This window comes from Pithys albifrons, chromosome 10 (genome assembly GCF_047495875.1).
Source record: "Pithys albifrons albifrons isolate INPA30051 chromosome 10, PitAlb_v1, whole genome shotgun sequence".
Lineage (NCBI taxonomy): Eukaryota > Metazoa > Chordata > Aves > Passeriformes > Thamnophilidae > Pithys > Pithys albifrons.
Genome location: NC_092467.1, coordinates 22,297,161 through 22,316,847, shown reverse-complemented (window position 1 = coordinate 22,316,847; position 19,687 = coordinate 22,297,161). Strand labels below are relative to the sequence as shown.

At 46.8% G+C, this 19,687-nt stretch overlaps 2 protein-coding genes across 6 annotated transcripts in view; one reads left to right on the top strand and one right to left on the bottom strand.

Annotated features, from left to right (window-relative positions):
• SZT2 (SZT2 subunit of KICSTOR complex) overlaps positions 1-2,565 on the bottom strand; it is a 56,584-nt gene extending 54,019 nt beyond the window's left edge. For all 5 annotated transcript variants that reach the window (XR_011698679.1, XM_071565748.1, XM_071565751.1 and 2 more), the window contains exons 1-4: positions 2,530-2,565; positions 2,176-2,301; positions 1,857-2,030; positions 1,344-1,514 (exon numbers count right to left, since the gene is read on the bottom strand). Coding sequence is in view for 4 of the 5 variants with exons in the window: in XM_071565748.1 (XP_071421849.1) it covers positions 1,344-1,514; positions 1,857-2,030; positions 2,176-2,301; positions 2,530-2,559 (501 nt within the window). In the remaining variant the exon portion in view is untranslated. The remainder of the gene's footprint in view (positions 1-1,343; positions 1,515-1,856; positions 2,031-2,175; positions 2,302-2,529) is intronic.
• A 37-nt stretch (positions 2,566-2,602) lies between these two features.
• Positions 2,603-12,134, top strand: MED8 (mediator complex subunit 8). Its single transcript, XM_071565502.1, has 7 exons — positions 2,603-2,639; positions 5,498-5,616; positions 6,567-6,711; positions 7,111-7,251; positions 7,669-7,750; positions 8,754-9,002; positions 11,656-12,134. Exons 1-7 carry the CDS (start codon positions 2,634-2,636, stop codon positions 11,718-11,720), a joined length of 807 nt encoding a protein of 268 aa, XP_071421603.1. The 5' UTR covers positions 2,603-2,633; the 3' UTR covers positions 11,721-12,134.
• Positions 12,135-19,687: the final 7,553 nt, after the last annotated feature.

Here is a 19,687-nt window from a genome sequence, read left to right as displayed (position 1 = left end):
TGCCACCACAGAAACTCCCCAAGCTGATAGGTATTGACACCTGTGTTTACAGATGCCACCATTGTACAGGCAATCTCTGTCCACGACCAGGAGGCAAAAGAGATACAATGTGTAAACAAAGAACTCCGTGGATGGAGGAGATGCTGCATGTTGTCCACATTGCCTCAACCCCAGACGGGCAAGACCTCAGTGACACAGGAAAAGCAAATGATTACAATAGAGACAAGCTTTCCTGGATAAGTGATACACACATGTGCCTCTTCCTCCATAAAAGAAACATAATTATCCATTTTTACCCAGAGATCGGAGTTTGTTGTCTCATACAAAAACCGAGGAAATTAGAGAGATTCAAAGAAAAAACATAGCAACTTCAGAGTGCCCAATATACTGTAAATAGGAGAGATACTGAGGCACATCCTGATGGTGTCTGCCACATTGCTGGACAAGATGGCACACACAAAACATCACTGGCAAATGGAGAAGTTCCTGCTATGCTTACTCTGATAGCGCCTAAGAATGGACCAAAGTGAGGGCCACATTCCTCAGGCCCTACACAGACCCTGGCACAAGGCTTGAGCAGGGTGAGCTGGGGAGGCAGAAGGAGGGAACAAGCATAGACTAACAGGCTCCTCCTGTTACCACCCACTTTCCCTGATGTTAGCAATGGAATGAAATACACCATCAGAAACATATAAATAATGTGAAAATACTGTAAGGTGGAAGAGATCAAGGATGAACTTCAAAAATCACACTGGTACCATAAACCAGACTTGAATTTATTAAATAGACCTGCCCTGACACAAGTAAAATCTCACTGATAATCTCTATACCAGGGCTGGCTGCTCCCTCCAACAAGAAGCAGCATATTCATACCAGTGCAAAAAGAACAAGGTTTGTAGGAAGGAGCAATTATTTTTGAATTAACCAATGCTACACAGCTAGAGAGGGCAGACAAGCTTTTGGGCACACAAGCTCTGTTTGAATGCTTCAAGCTAATTACAACAGGCAAAAAGAACTAATCAACACAAATTAAAAACAACAACAGCAAAACAACATCAACAAGCACACATTCAACATAAGGCAAATATCCCCTGTGACCCAATCCTAAGATCATGCCTGTGGGCAGCTTTCTCCAGAGAAACATCTGCTTTCTGCCCAGAAAGGAGAAGTTGCTCACACACTTCTGCACCACACCAGGCCACAATTTAGCTAGAAAAGCCTACAGCACCACAGGTGACAAAGCCCAGCTGCCACACGCCCCCACTCTCCTCTGCCCTCACAGGACTCTGGTTCAGTGAGCTGCTCACATGCTGAACCAAACCAAGGGAGAGGCTGAACTTTACCTGGTGGGACTGCAGGCCAATGATGGAGGAATATGCCTGGATGGTGACAAAGATCTCTGGCTGGTAGATAATGTCTGAACCGGGGATACGAAAGGGTCTTAACAATCCCACCAAGCATCGGGAAAGGGCATGAAACACTTCATCAAAGATTATTTCCCCTGTTGAGTCATCCTGCAGAAAGAGAGAAAAGGAACAGCTTTTTCATCTTCTAGGACCTTCAATCTCATTGCTGGCTGTCCCACCACACAGCTCACAGGAAACATTCTCCTGCAATGGCAGCTTGATTAAAGTGACAGCTCCCATAAACAAAAATCACACATTGAGAATGCAGTGGAGAAACAAGATATGCCATCAAGCCGCCCAGCCAGGAGCACAGCATGGCTCCCTCCTGGGAAAAGCAAGACTTCTACAAAAGCTAAGACTGACACTGAGAACAATAAGCATTCTGATCAAACAGAAATGGATGCAGCCTTCTAGTGCAGAGCATCCTAGAGAGGCAGTTTCTGCACTTACCACAATCCCGGTGGAAGGGCTCAGATCGAGCTCAATCACAAATCGGTACTGGCGGGCCAGGAAGGTGACCCTTGTGGAGGGTACGAGGAGATAGGGTCTGGGCTGGACGGGCTCATCCGGCTGCCACCCGTTAGGCAGGATGCTGAGAACATCAAGCTCATTTTCTGACTTCACCTGCCAGAACATGCAAACGGAACATGAGAGAGCATCAAGCCACACCAAAGGAAGAAACAGAGGAAGAAGCCGAGTTCAGATCCTCTGCAGGGTCCAAGTGCAGCACCAGCCGCGGTGACCCGTCCAGCCCCAGGCACGGACTCACCAGCTCGGGCTCGGGCACGGCCCGGATGACCTGGTGCAGGCGGCTGAGGACCCAGGCGAGGCGCACATTGCGGGAGATGCGGTAGTCCTTCTTCATCAGCAGGAACACATGTCCTGCTTCCTCCACCTGCGGCGGGACCACACTGCTCAGGTCACCCCGCAGGAACCCCGGCCAGCGCCCGCCCCGCCGCTCACCCCGGGCTGCTCCGGCCCCGCACCCCGAGCCCTCCGGCACTGGGGCAGCCCCGCTGCTCCGCACCGCGGCCCTCGAGCGGCCCCTGGCCCTTCCCTCGCCCCTGCTCCCTGGCTACGAGCCCCCGGCCGAACTCAGACCCCTGCCCCGGCCCGCTCGCACCTCCCCGTCGGGCCGCTCGGCCCCCGCCATGTCCGCGCAGCCCCGCCCCCGGAAGTGCCGCTCTCCCGGGACAACGGGGCGGGGCCGCCGCCGCCATCGCCGCCATGCAGGTGAGGGCCGGGGCAGCGGGGCGGGGGTGGCCGGGGCAGCGGGGCGGGGGTGGCCGGGGGGCAGCAGGTGGGGCTGCGGCGGCTCCGCAGGGGCTGGGTCCCCCCCGCGGCTGGAATAGCCCGAACGGGAGGCCGAGCTCGCCTTTGAACAGCTGGTGCGATGGTTCCCCGTGCGACAGCCTCCTGTCGCTGCATGGCCGTGGGGTCGGGGTGTGCGCGGATGGCTGAGGGCACCTGCTCCCCTCAGCCCCTGCTGCAGCCCTGCGTAAGAGTCCTCAGACCAAAGGTTCCCCTGCCCAGCTGCTTGGCTTTACCAGAAGCCAAGAAGTCGATGTCCGAAAGAAGTGAGAGCAAAACATGCTGCTGATGTCATTCTGTATAGACTGCTGCTAGCGCATCCCTTGTGTTTATCTGCCTTGAGTGAATGTTCATTAACGGAGAAGGACCTAGTTACTTTTTTGTAGTGCCGTCAATTTATAGCTTCCATAACGTCCAAAATAAAAGTTGCAGAGGGTAATAACAGATTAACAGGCTGTAAAGATCGACCTCCTTTGCGTTGTTTGAAACCACTGCCTTCTGTCTTCGTGCAAGTCTCCTGGTTGTCCTGCTGGAAAAATGGAAGTGGATTGTCCTGCAATTCCTCATCTACAGGGTTTTTTGCATTGTCTCTCCTTGTGTATACCAGTCTCTTTGCTGTTTTTAATTGATACATTTATGGAACTATGAATATTCTTGATTGTCCTTGTTGCCTTTATTATGTTCCAATCTGTCCCTTTTCATTGGAGGGACAAGGTGACTCCTAATATTCGAGGTGCAAATGATGTACGGCAGTGACATAATGATGCTTAGCTTCCTGTTGCTTTCCTAATAAATCCTGTCACTTCCTTGACCGCCTTTTGAGCCTTGGGCAAATGTTTTCATGAGTTATCCTCAGATAATCCCAAGATCCTATTGATGAGTAACAACATTGTCAGCTCAGAGAATGTCATTGTGTACTGAAAGTTGGGGGGGGGTGGGTGGGCGTTCCTGTTTGGTTTTCCTGTCATGATTTTTTCCCTTTGTTTTGCCCATGCATTGCTTACATTTACCTCCTCTGAATTTTATCTTTACGTCTTACTTGCTCCGTATCAGCAGGTCCTTCAACAAACCCTCCACTAAGCCCTATCTTTACTACCTCGGGGCAATGTAACAGTGCTAACAAACTCTTTAAAGCATTCCCTGCAAGAGGCACGAGAGGCAAGAGGCACAGCATTCCTTAGAATCTCCAGTCACATTCCCTGGAGTCACTGGTCAGTCTTATTGTATGCATGCTTTGCACTGCTTACATCTGCTTCCAGCTCTTAATGGCATTGGGAAGAGCCTGGGAAGGAAGGAGGGTTGGAGCAGGCAACATGCAATAGGATTTCATTCATCTTCTTGAGGGCTGCTTGGATAAGTACAGGCAGCGAGCCAGGGGAATTGTGGATGCAAATGCCTGGCACCCCTGTAGTAAAACACTGGCTACCAGCCCAGATTGTAGTACAGGCAGTAGTTAGTCTTCTTGCACAAGCACAGTGCACACAAACAGTTGTAGGCTCATTTGTTAATTGGACAGGAACTGACTAGTCCAGTAACAAGATGGAGGAGAGTACCTTTATCTCCAGGTGGAACAGCGAGCAGCAATCCATTCCATGGACTGGGGATCAAACTTTAACAAGCTTGAATCAGCTGTCTCTTCTAAGGTGGTTAAAGAAGTCCTGTCAGTGATTATTGACTTGCCAGAGTATAAATAAAATAGAATAATGTATTCTCATGAACATGGAAGATGCCTGATGACCTCTCCCAAGAAGCTTACACTTGTCCAGTGTATTTAAACAGTGCAACAACAGACCCAATAGCAAGTGTACCAACAGTCTGAGTCACTTTATCTGCTTCCCAATCAGTATTGCCTTTCTATTATTTGATTGCTTTGTCCCACCCTCCTCATGGATTATTATTGTACAGTTCTCAACTTACCTGAGGAGTTCATTAGGGCTGGGACTTAAATTATATTTTGCGCAATACTGTAGTATGACTAAGTTAGAGTAGATAGGGTTTTAGAGGGTTTTTGCAAGAATCAAGGACATACCTTGGTGTTGTCTTTGACAACAGATCCTCTGTCTTGACACTTTGTCTGTCAACATCTTCCCTCACCCTGACGGGAACATCAGTGGAAAAGATTATTTAAACAATGTAGTCCGAGCAAAATGCAGGAGCTGATGTGTGTGTGGGTGGGTATGACACCAGTCTGTGTCACGGCACCTGCAGCCAGTAAGGCACAAACTCAACAGCAGCTGCCAGTTTCTTCGGCAATTGGAGGTGGCACTTGGGCAGAAAGAAAGTAAATGAGGCAAAGACCACAAACTGGAGTATTTAGGCTTTTGACCTGGTACTCATTTTGCAAAGGCTGTTTTGGATGAAGACATCACTGTGCCCACAGCTGCTGTCAGAAAAGATTGAGAGAATCCTAATCTACTTTGAGCTGAGTTAGCTTAAATGGCTCACAAAGGTGACTTGAGTAAACTTTGATGACTTTGCCTTATGTGGTAAAAAGCAGATGTAAGTGATGATGTCTTCACTACACTCATCTAGATCTTAAAGAGGATAGCTGGCCAGACATTCTTGTCAGGTGCAAGTCTCTTGCCTAATCGTCCTGATGAAAGCAGAAGGTCAGTGTGAAACCCTGAGATTCTTATCTTTGAAGTTTCTGTTTGCTTCCTCTGAGAAGGAGACTGGCTATAGGACCAACTGGATTATGGATGCATGGGTATGGATTCACAACACCTTGGTAAGATGTTAAGCTTTGTCCTCATTTTTTGTCTTTTTTTGCCTTTTTTTAGAGAGAGGAGAAGCAGCTGGAGCTAACCCTGGAGGCACTCATCAGTCAGGTGGCCGACCTGAAGAACTCTTTGGTCAGTTTTATCTACAAGCTGGAGAATGAGTATGACCGACTCACATGGTAAGGTGTTTCACAGAGCTGGGGGCACTTGATCACTGAAACTGTTCAGACTTGGCTTAAAGGATTAATTAAAAACCATTAGCTTATTGTCAGTAAGTTTAAATTTGCTTTTCATATTTGTGCTGGAGGAGCGCATCTTCCTGCAGTAAGCCAGTTGAAATCCATTGGTTTCATGCTGTAGAGTAATAGGAATTACGTGCAGTGACTGGAAGTTCTGAGGTGAAATATCTTAGTGACCCACATGCTGTAAAATGAGCAATGGTTCTTTCTGCATTTCCTGACCTTTTCTGGCTCTGATATAAACTGACTTTTTGTGTTTTGCTAGTTCTGCTTTACCAGACAGTTTGAGGGACTTGCAATTCTCCTCATGGTGGACCATAAAGATGTTGTAGCTGCAACTTAATAAACTGTGTGGTATCTGAGACAGAAAGCTTCACAGGCAGTTAACATTTATAGTTAATGTTGCATAAGTCAGGAGAGGTGATGAATCCCCCTGTGAAGGTAAAGGGGACTTCCTTGAGAAGATCACCAGGTTTTTTTGCTTCATTATTGTTTAGTCTGGGTAGCCAAGCCATAAATATTGTCTCTTCTGGCTGTGCTGCTTGGGCATTAAATTATTTCTCAGATCTTGCTCTAGAATTGCTCCGGGAGAGTAGTGATAAGGAAAGAATTGCTTCTGTGTATGTTACTGAAATCCCAAACAACTGACACTTCAGTGGTACTGCTTGTAATGTACCTGAGCTATTTGCAGCATTTGAGACATTTGCAGTAGGGACTGGGGTTTGTCCACACCTACAGATTCATCCCTAGGTTTTACTACTGTCAGGAGTGGACTCATTTGAGAAATAATAGTGTTATTTTCTCACATCTCAGCCATTTGAGTGAAGAAGAGAGAAAAGCCCCCCGTGGGATCCCTTTCCATGTTTTATCTTCTTTATTTTCTTTCCCAGGCCGTCAGTTCTGGACAGCTTTGCATTGCTCTCAGGGCAGCTGAACACTTTGAATAAAGTGCTAAAGCATGAGAAGACCCCACTACTGCGAAACCAGGTTATCATCCCCCTAGTGCTGTCTCCAGACCGCGATGAGGAGATCATGGTAAGACATGTCCCTTGATTATCAGAAGGTGCCTGTGTAACTGCTCCAGCCTGCCATTCTTTCTGCCGGGCATTCTTCAGCTCTGGGTGTAAAGAAAGAAAAAGCAGTGAGTGCTTGTGTCTGGGAGCTGCTTTGCTGAGGGATTTTCACCTACAAATACGTGCACTGGATGCACTTTGCAGGAGGTGTTCCTGTTCATAAATGTTGCTCTGACTAAATAAGTACAGTGCAAATTCCTAGACAAGTTGTTAAAACTTCCTAATGCTCCCCAGATCAGGGTGTTTCACCTGCTAGCATGCTTGCTTTGTTCCAGCACCATGGCCTGTGCCCTGGTCTGGAGCTGCCTGATTTCTGGGCTGGAGGAAGAGGCTCTGAGTGAGGCTTGTCCAACTATTGCAGCGGCAGACAGAGGGGCGTGTGCCCGTGTTCAGCCATGAAGTGGTGCCTGACCACCTCCGAACTAAGCCTGACCCTGAGGTGGAGGAGCAGGAGAAGCAGCTGATCACAGATGCAGCTCGAATTAGCCCTGATGCAGCACAGGTAGGTAAAGAATAGTTTGATACTTCTGCCTCTTATTCCTAGGGTACAAGTTGCCCTTTAACTTTGCTTCCTTCACCCTTCCATTTGAAAGTTTAATTCTTTGCTCTGTCCTTTCCTGTTTGAGATTTCTCTGGCTCATCCTAGCTGAGGTTTGGTTTCCTCCACAGGTTCACAATGGTATCCAGCTCTCTGACTTGCATAGTAAATGCCATCAGACCAGTCAGAGAGGCAAAGGCTATCCTGTCCTCATAGTGCCCTCTTGCATGCTGCATTACCACTGGGCTCTCTAAGCTTGGCTACCAAAATACTTACAGTTGATTACACGGGCCCTGGGAAGAGAAAGCTTGTTCATTTTCCTTGGTGACCTGTACTGAGTTGGAGGTATCCTGGCAGCTTCTGACAGTTTTCATTTTGCAGAAACAGATCCAAAGTCTGAACAAAATGTGCTCAAATCTGCTGGAGAAAATCAGTAAGGAGGAACGTGAATCTGAAAGTGGAGGTATGTCACTGAGGTGGAAGTGGGATATGGGGTTCAAGCAGTGGGCTTGAGACAGTAGAGCAAAACAGGTATATCAGAAAGCCTGAGGCATGGGAAATGCAGATGAGCAGCATAGGCTAAAGCATTCCAGAAGATGCAAGACTGGCTGTCCTAGAGCCCCCTAATTTGAGAAGGGGTCTTGTGGGTGCCACATGTCTTGCTTGTCTGAGCTTTGCATAGCAGAAAGGTCATTGCAACTCGTTTCCATATCCCTCTTTGAGGAGGTGATAGGTATTTGCCAAGAAAACACACTGATCAACTTTCATTAATAAAAATATATGTGAAAATGCAGTGGCAGCGAATGGGAAACCCCTTAGTTATGTTCTTAAGGAGACTCCATGCTTGTTGGCAGGCTTTTGTGTGGTGGCCTCCAGATGATGGGTGCTTCAGACTAAAACAGCCAACCTTGTGTGCTTGTGGTGTTCACTGTTCCCAGGAGTGCCATGCACAACTCTTAAAGGCAGTGGCATTGTTTTTATTGTCATCTTTGACGCACACATAATGTAAGCAAGGACCTGAGCACAGGTTCTGTCTAGTTTCTGGGATTAACAGTATAACTGGGCATGTGTGGCAGAATAACTTCTAGACACCATGTTGCTCTTGAGCCTCCAAAAGGGGATGTTGCCCCTGTTTATCTAAAACATAGTGCTTGTTACCTGCCACAGAATCAGCACTTCCTTTAGTGGAACTTCTCATGGGCATGGAGGAGTTAGCTCCCTCTATCCTCCTTCCCTGAGCAGATTATGCCCTGCTCTTAGTGAAAAAGCTCTTGAATCACCACTGTCACTGGATTTTGCAGCTTCTTTGACTCTGCTGAGACTGTTGTAGGAGAGCTTGTAAGAAACTTAACTGTGTTACATGCACCAAAATAGCTAAAAAGTAAATTCAGGACCAGCTATGCTGCTTTTTAGACTTGACTGCTAATTCTAAAATTATCTTCTAAAAAAAACTTATTTTTCTGCAGGTTTACGACAGAACAAGCAGACTTTCAACCCTGCAGATACCAATGCACTGGTAGCAGCTGTGGCCTTTGGAAAAGGGCTGTCAAACCGGAGACCTCCAGGCTCTGGGGCATCTGTCCAGTCAGGCCAGCCGGGAGCTGGTGCCATCATTGCTGGGTCTTCGGGCATCCAGCAGGTCCCAATGACAGGTGCACCAGCTCAGCAGCAGCCAATGCTGGCAGGAGTACAGATGGCACCAGCGGGACAGCCAGGTAAGAAGTTGCATATCTGAGATCAGCTGAAATGCAGGCAACAAGAAAAACAGATGCAGATGCAGAGATTATTCCCCAGTCACATTTTAGAGGTAACTAAGTACGAGATTCCTTTCTAGCCTTAATAACATGAGTCAGGTTGCAACAATGAGTAATAGCTGCTTAAAATTAGCTCGGGTTGAAATGGATCCCAGCCAATCAGCTTCAGCTTCCTAACTCCCACTGCAATACTATTTTAATAATAGATTTGGTGAACATAGGAGTCAGTATGGAGGGAGATCACAGTGCCATTTTGCAGGGATCTAGGCTGCGGGGTTTCCTGTCAAATTTAAGTTTTGGATAGACAATAAAGTGGAAAATTTTGATGGTAATGAGTTATTTAACGTAAGAAAAAATTAAAAGTTGTCTTTAAAAAGTCAGAAGGATTTCCTATACCAAGTGACTTTGTTTAGTAGTAGTAGATGACATTTGTGTGAAACATGAAGTGAAATATGTGGGTGTAGAAGTTGGACTGTACATGTCCAGCACCTGGACTCCAACCTTGTTACTTGAGTTTGTGAAATACATCCATGATGTAAGAGTTCTGTAAAGACATTAAATGGATGTTCAGTTTGGGCAGAAATGCAAACCAAATGTTGGGAATTATTAGAAAAAGAACACAGGAACAGATGGTATCTTCAGGCCATTCTATAAATCCATTTGCCACCCACACCTACAATATTATGGGCAGTTCTAGTATCTTTGCTATTGGCCATAGCTTTGGACTAGGGAGAAGGACATGTGGAAGCCTATAAAATCGGATACAACAGGTGAATGAGGAATGATTGTTCACTCTCCCATGATACAGAAGGATTGGTGAAAGTGCACCAATGAAAATATGGACTTGTAGATTTGGAACAAAAGAGAGATACTTTTCTGACTATGAAATAAGTACAATGTAGTACACATTGCCTAGTGTGTGGCAGGTAGATAGTGCTTATGTGAGATGGAAAAATAAGTACATAAATTTCCGGATGAAAATCAGTCAGCAGCTAACCCTGAAGACACCAACTCTGATTCCATGACCCTGAGCCATAATATGTTGGAAGCAGAGGGAATAGTCTTCTGGCATATCACTGCAGGCTTGCCCTGTTCTTCTATTCTTCCTTAAAGTCCTCTGCTCTCAGGAACAGGTTTGTCCTGGGGGACATACAGGCCCAATCCTGTACTGTCATAATGTTAATTGTGATTTAGGATATCGGATATCCTAATTGGTGTTTTCTTGCCTGTATAATGACTGTTGTTCAGAAATGAACTTGAGCAACAATATTAATCCTAAGTTAAATACATATTTTGTAAGAGTTAGAAATTTATTTCCGTTGTGGTTTGAAAACAAAGACCCCAGAAACACTGTATCCAGGATGGCAAGACAGTGGCTTCTGTAGCTGAAGCAGAGTGCACTGGTAACAAGAGCTCTTGTACATCCTGTGTTAGAGGTATGGCTCCTTTTGATAAGAGCAATATTGTGTTAAATGGCAAATAATGATTCCTTAGTTCCCTTCATACTGCCTTTCATGTTTTGGAAGGCTGTCATGTCTCCTCCCTTTGTCCATTTTTTTACTTTTTTTCCCCCTAGCTGATGAGTCCTATTCTCTTTAATATGATTTCATGTGAAAATTACAACTTGAACCATCCTTGTCACTCTTACCTGCACTTTTTCTGTTTGTTTCCGAGACTGGAAACACCAGAATTGCTCACAGTGTCCCAGATGTGGGTAAACCACGCAGTCCTGTTCACTCGCTTTTGGAGTAAGGTCTAACAGTATTTATGTACTGGTTGTTATCACTGAAGTGATATATCAGTTGCCTGCTCATTCATTGCTGTCAGTGGCCCACTTTGGATATGTATGAGAAGGTTTAATAGTCTTTATTTTAGGCATTTGCTTATCAAGTATTTTCTTGTCCTGCTCCACTACAGTTTTAACTTTAAGAAGTTGTCCTTTTTCTTTTCTGTTTTAATTTGAAGACAGTCAAATATTCTTTGAATATCCCTCTGTGCTGCTCTTTAATCGCTGTTTATTTTTTGAATCATTTTAGTTTTGTCTAGCACTGTACACATATTGTAAGCTGCTAGTAAGCTGTCTTTGAACACACTCCCATGACTGATTGGGATCAGCAAAGAGTAATAATGCCCAAGAGGTGGATGCGGTTACGGGAAATGAAGAGATCTCAGAGAGGCTTAGTAATTTAAATATACACCCTGACTATAAATAATGCTACATGTAAGGAAATACAGGCCCTGTGTTTGCCTCTCTAAAATGGAAGTGGAGATCAGTCTGGGTTCTGTGAGTGCTCCTGACAGCAACTTCTGTGAAACTGACTACGTCCAACATTGATGTAGGAACCTCCTGAAAAAGAGAAAGGCTTGCTTAGGGTGGAACAAGGATAGCTGAGGGACACAGGAATTGTTAAGGAGATTTCCCAACAGAGAAAGATGTCAGTTTGTAGAAGAGATTGATTGTCTTAGGTCAGAAGCTGGAAGATGCTGTTGCAGATGAGCCTGGAGTGGAACAAGAAAAGCCCCAACAAGGTGGTTGTGACTCTTGCAAACTTCTGAGCAAATGTTCTCTCATATTGCTGATTTTGCACTGCTTTTTCTTTTTTTCTTTCTCCAGGAAAAATGCCAAGTGGCATAAAAACAAACATCAAGTCTGCCTCAATGCATCCATATCAGAGATGAGCTAGGATGAACTAGACCCAGAGAACAGCAAGCAGCATTGTTACTGCTGCAGCCACCCCACCTGGATTCCTTCTAGGACTTCCAAGTTCCTTTACATATCCATGTACCATATCCATGGAGATAGGGGTTAAAACACCTTTGCCTGCATTTTGTTTGTTGCTGGGTGACTTGTGTGGAACTGTTGGTGGCCACATCTCCTGGACACAACTACTTCTCTGTTGAGCCAGAGCTGCTGACTTTGGTTATGGTATTGATCCCATCTTCTCCAGGTCTGGCCTGGAGGATAACTAGCTACCCTTTCCCGATACAGAACCTGAAGATCTGCATGGAGCACTCTGCTCCTTGCTGCTGCTTGTTCACTCAGTATGTTCTTTCTTTACTCCCTCTTGTTGAATAAAGACCTTGTTATGCACACTCTGAGACACTGCTGTCCATCTCTCAGGTCACAAGGACTCTCATTTCCCTTTGGATAAATGCAGAGCATCTCCGGTCTAAAATGCACTAAAAAGTTGGGAGCTGAGTGCTGGAGCTGTGGTCTTATAGGTAAAGAGATATTGTAGAGCGAGTCAGCAGGGTACAAACATAAGCAGCAAACATCTTGTGCATTGAAAGCCAATTCTGGCTATTCCCCAGAAAGCAAAATACTGGGAAAGACTATTACAGGGTCCACAGCAAGAAGGCAGCACTTCAGGAACACAAGCACAGAGCTTTTGTGTTCTGGTACTGCAGCAAATCCCAGCTGGATCTGATTTAATTTCCATGCTTATCTGCTTCTGTGTTTCCTGTAAAGTTTCTTAGCTGCTTCAGGATTGATTTGTCACTTCAGAGACATATTTCAATCTTCTCAGGACTGTGGCACCTCTGGATTGGCCATTTCTTGTTGGAACTTGGCATTGCGAAGCCATCCCTGTTCTACTTTGTGCCCTTGAGCTGTGACAGATAATCTGCCTAATGAGAGATTCCTCTGAGACTAAAAGCTGGGGGTGCATGCCCATGGAGCACATCAGTACATACAGCACTATCCTAAAGGAAAACTGCTATGCTTCTTGCTGTACTTGCCTGGACTTCCTTTTTGACTTGTGGTGAAAGACAGCACTGTGTTTTGCTCAATAGCATCTGTCAGCAATCTTTGGGTGAGGAAATCTCCACTCAGCAGATACAGCCTGCAGCTGCTCCTGCACTGCTTGCCTCTGAGCTAATCAGATCCAACTTATTTATGGAGGCTGTGAGCCCTTCTCCCAAAACAAAACCTTCCACAAAGCTGTGACTAGGCCACTTATGGACCCATTTTGATGTACTGGCCCTTGAAAAGCACTAAGTTGGGAAGTAGAAAGTTGAGCTGAAAGTACAGCTTATAAGATACCAGAGCTCCACTATAAATGAGCCCAGGGGCGTGTCTGCAATGGCACCGTCCTAGCCAGACTAATGGAATTACCTTTTTGCTCCTAATCAATGGGGAGCCACTGATTGCAGCGGGCAATGGCTGTGTAGGCAGAGGAGGTATATTACTGGCTCCAGTGTGAGGGATTTGTGCAAAAAACTAGAGCCTGATGGCCAGGAAGTGAGAGCCTGCAGGACTATTCCCTGCGATGGGCTGAGCACCAGATGAATGGCTGTTCCCTGCCCTGCCTTACGTCCCTTCTTTGGTTGGAAAGGAAGGCAGAATACTGTGTGTGTCAGATCCCTGGCACACATTCATGGAGCCTCAGCTCTAGGATGCTGCTTCACTTTGTCCCTCCAGACTGGCTTCCTTATAAAGCTAAAATGTCCCAGTGCAGGAGTGTCAGGGCCAGTGGCTGACTGGCAGCAGGCAGTGTGGGACACAGGCACGGCATAGCTGCCTGCTACCCACGCTAACCTGGCTCTCCCAAAAGCGCCTCCAGGGGGGCAGGCCAGACCTTTCACACACTTGGACAGGAGGAAGGGAAACACAGGCAGGGTTTTTTTCCATAGATTATAAAACTGGGGAGGCTGGCTAGGCTCACCAGTGTAACTTCCTGCATGACACAGGCTGCCGTGAATTAGTTTTTGTGTAAATTAGAACACTGTTGTTAGGAAAACAGTTGATTTTGAGCTGATGTGTCTCAGCTACAGTGGCTGGTAGGTAATTCTAGAAACTGTTTTTCTTGTTGCACCTTGGATTGAGGCTGCATTTCTTTAATTCCTTTGTAGTCAGTGGACCTTCACAGCCAGGGAGTGAGCCCCCAAATTGTTAGTCTGAGAGCGAGGACTCGGATATTATGGTGAAGCTTTTCTGATCCTTTTTAGTGACAGACTACACTGATGAAAGTCCATTTTGCTTTAAGGCATTTTTTCCATTTTCCACTTCTTGACTCACATCCAAATCTCCTTATGCATCTGTGCCCTTTGGGACACTGGACTAGAACACACTATTCTAATTGTGGGAATGGGAGTTTCAAATGCAGAGCCACTTTAACCTCTTATCGGGTTGCTGCCAGTGCTTGAATGTTTAAATGGAACAGGAACAAGCCTTTTACCCATAAAGTCACAGTGGAATCCATGGTTCACTGCTTGTCACTGTGGTCTGCAAGTCCAGCAGGGATTCACCCACCATTCCTGGTGCACTGTGTCAGAATAAAAGCACAGCCCTGCTGGGTCAGGGCGAAGGCTGGGGCTGTGTCCTGCTGCAGCAGGAGCCAAGCAGGCAATGGGGAAGCACACTCTTCCTATGAGCATGGAACGTGGTGCTGCACTGAGCCTTCAGGGTCTTTTCCCCTGCCTTATCCAATTCCTTTTGAACTCCTCTCTTCCAGCTAGGATAATTTTGGCAGGGAGGAGGCTCAGGCCCAGCATGGCAGGTGCTGCTGAGCTCTCTGGGCCACAGCTTGGGTGCAGGAGTGTGATGGAGGTGGACACTGGTTTGTTCCAGCCCCTCAAGCCTCAGTACCAGTCAGGTTCTAGTGCAACTGCGTGGCCCTGATGCCCCAGGGATCCCAAGGGCTCCCAGGGCAGCAGGTTGTACCCATCATGACTTCATTTCCCTTCAAGACATCAGCTTTACACTATTTGGCACCACTTGCTACAAATACATCCTTGGTACCAGCTCCACAGAGAGGATCTCCTCTGCTGCCTCGCACTTGCTCAGGTCACCCATGAGTTTGTTCCTTGATGTCACACACCTCTGTACCAGCCAACTTGATCTCTGATATTGAAGAATATACAGTGCCAAAGAAGTTATTGTGTTAGTCTGTAGGTTTATTGTCTGTAATCTCTAATGATTGATATTTATATTTCTCTGCTTTAAATCTTTATCAATACGATCGCATATTTTTTGGTCATTATTTTGCATGTCGTGTCTATCAAATAGACACACCTGTTTACAAGGCCATCCTGTTTACTTTTTTAAAATGCTAGCATAACATCTTTCTTGTTCTCTGCAGCTTCTCCAGGCTCCCTTGTCTTACTGAATCTCATAATTGATAGTTTGGATTTTTAAAAACAGATTCTATTTTTCTAGTTTTGACATGCAGAATACCCAGACTGCTGAGTTTTCAACGTTTGCCAACTGTTGTTTAACATCCTCTTGAGTTACTGTTAAAGTGGAAAGCATTTCACCCTCATGACAGGAATGCTTCATCTGGCTTTCTTCCAAATGCAGGAGAGACATATTTATTGCCTTTCCTTCCTGCCTAGCTACCCACAGGCCCACTGTTCCCAGCCCATATCACACATCCAGCCATGCTGGGTGGTGCCCACAGCCTGTCCTGCTGCTGTCCTGGGCTGGTTTGTCTCTGGAAGCTGTGAAGCTTGGCCTGGTGCCACCACTTCCCTGTATCTCTCTGCATCCACTGACCAGTATAACAAACACCTGCTGCTTGTCTGTTCTTTTGTTTCATCCCGAAGTGGAGATGTGCACACAGGGGTCTTCTTTTGTTTAAACAAGGAAAACATAGTATTTTTGTTTGGTTTTTTTAACCTACAGATCTTTTAAGTGGGTGCCATTATGCCTTTCCAGTGGAAGTGAAGTACAGGAGGTGTGAGGGAAGTGACCAAAAAGATCAAAGGAACAGCAGAGTTCTCCACACTTTGTACCACAGCTAAGGCAGGGTTTCAGCATGAGCTGCAGGGCTGGTTTCCATCCTCCTAATAGACTGGAATCTTTCTGACAGAAACATCTGGAGCCAAAGAAGGCTTGTGGTGGCTGAGTTGAGAGAGCCTGAGAACTTTTTGGTGCTAAGAAGCAACTTAGTGGGGTGTGTGCTGCCAAAGGGTGTTAAGCCAAGTTTTGTGTCTGAATTGCTCCCAAAGCAGCTTCACCTGCAGCTCACAAAGGAGACACAAACACATGGAAACAGCAGCAAAAGGTGAGTCTTAACTGGCCACTGAAAAACTCAGAAACTTCTTGAAAGTCACAGGCAAAAACTGAGGGAAAATGACCCAAAGGTGGAAGCAGCCCACCAGTCTGGCTCTGCTTTCTCCTGGGCTCCTTGAATGAGCTTGATGGCCCCTGGCGAGGCAGAGCAAGTCTATGTGACAGCTGGTGCCTACAAATGAATACACAAGTGCTTTGGAAGAATCCCATGGAGTTCCTACTTCCACCCAAGTGCAATAAATCTTTATCTGTCTTAAAAATAAAATGTTACCACTTTATACCTCACGCAGATGCTGCAGTGTTAAAAGTACATGCTGGAGAAATGGGATGTTTGGATGTATTTGTAAATTGTGCCATAAAAATAGTTCAGGCTGATGTAACTCCACAGTTTATTTATTGTCCTTGGGATACTGCAGCTCTCTGGCTGAATCCAGGAACATTGCCTTGGTGGAAACCTGCACTTAGAAATTAATGAAAATCTTCTGTCAGGGGTAACCCTGACATCAGAGTAATGCAAAGTGTGCTGGCTGGCTCCTCTGAAGGAGAGGCTCTTTTTTCTTTCTTTTCCTTTTCCCTTTCCTTTTCCTTTTCCTTTTCCCTTTCCCTTTCCTTTCCTTTCCTTTCCTTTCCTTTCCTTTCCTTTCCTTTCCTTTCCTTTCCTTTCCTTTCCTTTCCTTTCCTTTCCTTTCCTTTCCTTTCCTTTCCTTTCCTTTCCTTTCCTTTTTTTCTTTTTTTCCCCCCCAGTGTGTGTTTTTTAAAGAAAGGAAATTACTGCATGCATTTTTTCAACTGAGACACATATTTTCCAAATTGGGGGGGGATCAAGAGCTGTGGCTTCTGCAGCAGCTGTCTTGTCACTGCTGCTCAGTTTCTGTCACTGATTTACCTGCTTGCCATAAGGCTTCTTCCTTTGCTCCCGTTGTGTCAGTTTCTGCACTGAATTAGCAGTGGTGCTAAGGTCCCACTTGGCATGGGACTCCTTTCCTCCGAGCAAAGACTTTGCCCCCAGGTATTTTTGCATTACGTTTTACATTTGCTGGCCATGCTTTGGGCCAAAGTGGCATCATTGCTGTCTGTGAGTGTTATTTTGAAGCTGCAGCATTTCCCAGAATATTCTTTTGAACCCAGACCTCCCCCTTCTATGCCTATTGCCAGGTGGCCTTGGTGGGATGTGTCTGTCTCCCACTGTCATGTGCCAGTCTTGGGCTCTGCCCACCCTGGCATGCAGCATGGAAGTGTGCCACTCCTGCGGGAACTTGGCTTTGAAACATGCAGAGGGTATTTATGTGGAGTTTATTTTTGGTACTGATGCAGTACTGCAGTCAGGGTCCTGCTCTTGGGGTGGGAGAGATGGCTCTTGTGTCCTGCTCTGCTGCAGCAGCATGGTGGGACTTCAAAGCAGTGCCTAAACACTCATGGCAGCAGCTAATACACTGACTTGTATCTCCTCTGAGAAACGCATTTTGCAACAGTGGAACTGAGGAGCCATCCTTTTGGATGTCTTGTTTTTGTCTATTTAGGTTCCCATGAGTATCACAGCAGTAGAAACAGCCACAGTCGTCATCATCATCATCATCATCATCATCATCATCATCATCATCATCATCATCATCATCATCATCATCATAGCATAGCCTGCTTTGCTCCAGTCAGCAGAACAATGCACCAGGTGGTGACTTGACTGCATGGGGCTGTCAGGGAGCTCATACCATGTGCATCCCCCACCACAGAGCACAGGCTGGGCAGGGAGCTGGGCAGCACAGGGCTGTGGGCAGGAGGAGGCAGCAGGACCTGCAGCCCTGGACTGCGGAAGTCCCACAGCAACTGCCAAGCCTGGAATGACTCACAGAAAGCCTTTGTGGGTGCATCCACCATTGGTCTTAACTGTTTGTATTCACTCACATAGGGAGTAAAACCAAGAGGAATTAATAAGAATGCTCCAACTCACATCTTGAGCATGCAGTGCCTCCCCTCCACCTCCCCCCCTCCTCCTTTGCTTCTTTGTGTCCTGTGCTCACTGCTCTGTCTTGCTGGAGCTCAAGTGCAAGATGCTTGTCCTCACACATATATCCAAGAAGGCTTGTGATGTTCACCATCAACAACACTTTCTGGACAGGTTTTTGCAGAAAAAGGCCATTATGTTCTTTGCCCATTATCTTGGAGCAGCTTACTGCCTATCTATTTCCCTTCTGGTTGTATCTGTCCCTGGGAGAAACAGTGCAGCCCTTCACCATGTGAGGTGCCCCACTGCTGCTCTCCCCTTCCCCGTGCTCTTTAGACACGTCAGTCAGCTGCAGGAGGCTGTAGCAGACCTGCCATGAGTTCTCTTATCCCTCAATTTCATTTCTCTCCCAAACCACCTTGGATCTCAGGGCATGTACTGTGCTGCTGACTGCACCAGTGGACAACCTTAGAAGCAGAGAAGATGCCAGCAGGCCAGGGAGGACAGTGTTCCCCACCAGCCTGTAACCCAGACAAGCAGGCAAAGCCTGGCCTCGGCTGGAGCTAAACACGGCCTCATTTCACAGCAAAACAATTCCTCTTTGTGCGGCCTGTTCTCCCAGAACAATCCTTCACTCTGACAATGTCCTTTCTGTGGCTTAGCCCCTGCAGTGACCAGCAGTGTGCTCAGCATAATGCCTGGCTGCTCACACCAACCCCGGGCCACAGTCCCACTCCCCCACAGCCAAGGTGCAGCACCTGCGACCCCTGGCCTGGGCAGCCTCTGTCTGGGACTCTGTGGGCACTTCAGATCAAGGCAAAGTCTTCTCAGGAAAGTGTCCAGCACAGTCTAGGGCATTTGGAAGAGGGTTTTGTTCCAGCTTTGTGTGCTTTATGGAGCTGCATGGCAGTACTGTACCACATTAGGAAGGAAGTCCTGGGACATGGTTGTAGAGCATGATATGTGGGTGTCAAGTCACCAAAAGTGACTGCAATCTCAACTGCCTGCAAAAGGTGGAGAACTCACCTGGTTGTGCCAAGATGCTCTCTCAGGCTCTATGCAGTCTGGCAGAGGTTGCCAGAAATTATTACTTCAGCTGGAAAGGGGATCCTCAAGATGAGTAAGACCAGGGCCTTTCCATCACCTGCATTTTCTCTCTTCAGGAGCATGTGCCCATGAGATAGCCTTAAGAGCTCCCTGAGAAGGGGCAGTTTTCAGGCCCATACCACAGACAGAGCTCCCAGAACTCCCGTGCACTGCATGTGGACAGTCACCAGTGCTTGCACTACTAACCGAGGACTCCTGTTGTGCTGCATGTGCTGAAGCTCCCAAACCTCCTGACCCTTTCCAGCCTCCTACTAGTCTGCTCTGGGCCTGGAGCTGGCTCTGCCATGCCTGCTGGCATGCAGACACATTGAAGAATGGGCCTCTCCAGGTCTGTGTTATCTTCAGGCACCATGCTTCAGCTATGACCCTGCTTCTTCACCTACGACACTCCCCATAATTTGCTGGATTTAGAACAAGCACCATAATTCCATAAGGTGTTCCTGTGGGCCACAGGAACAAATATGGATGCTTTAGCAGGTCCAGAGTGGGCCCAGACTTCTGGCATGTCTGTGGAGGTGCCAGGGTGTCCTGTATTGCTGGAGTGATGGTGCTAGCCTGCAGAGGTGGGTGCCAGCGCTCACTCTG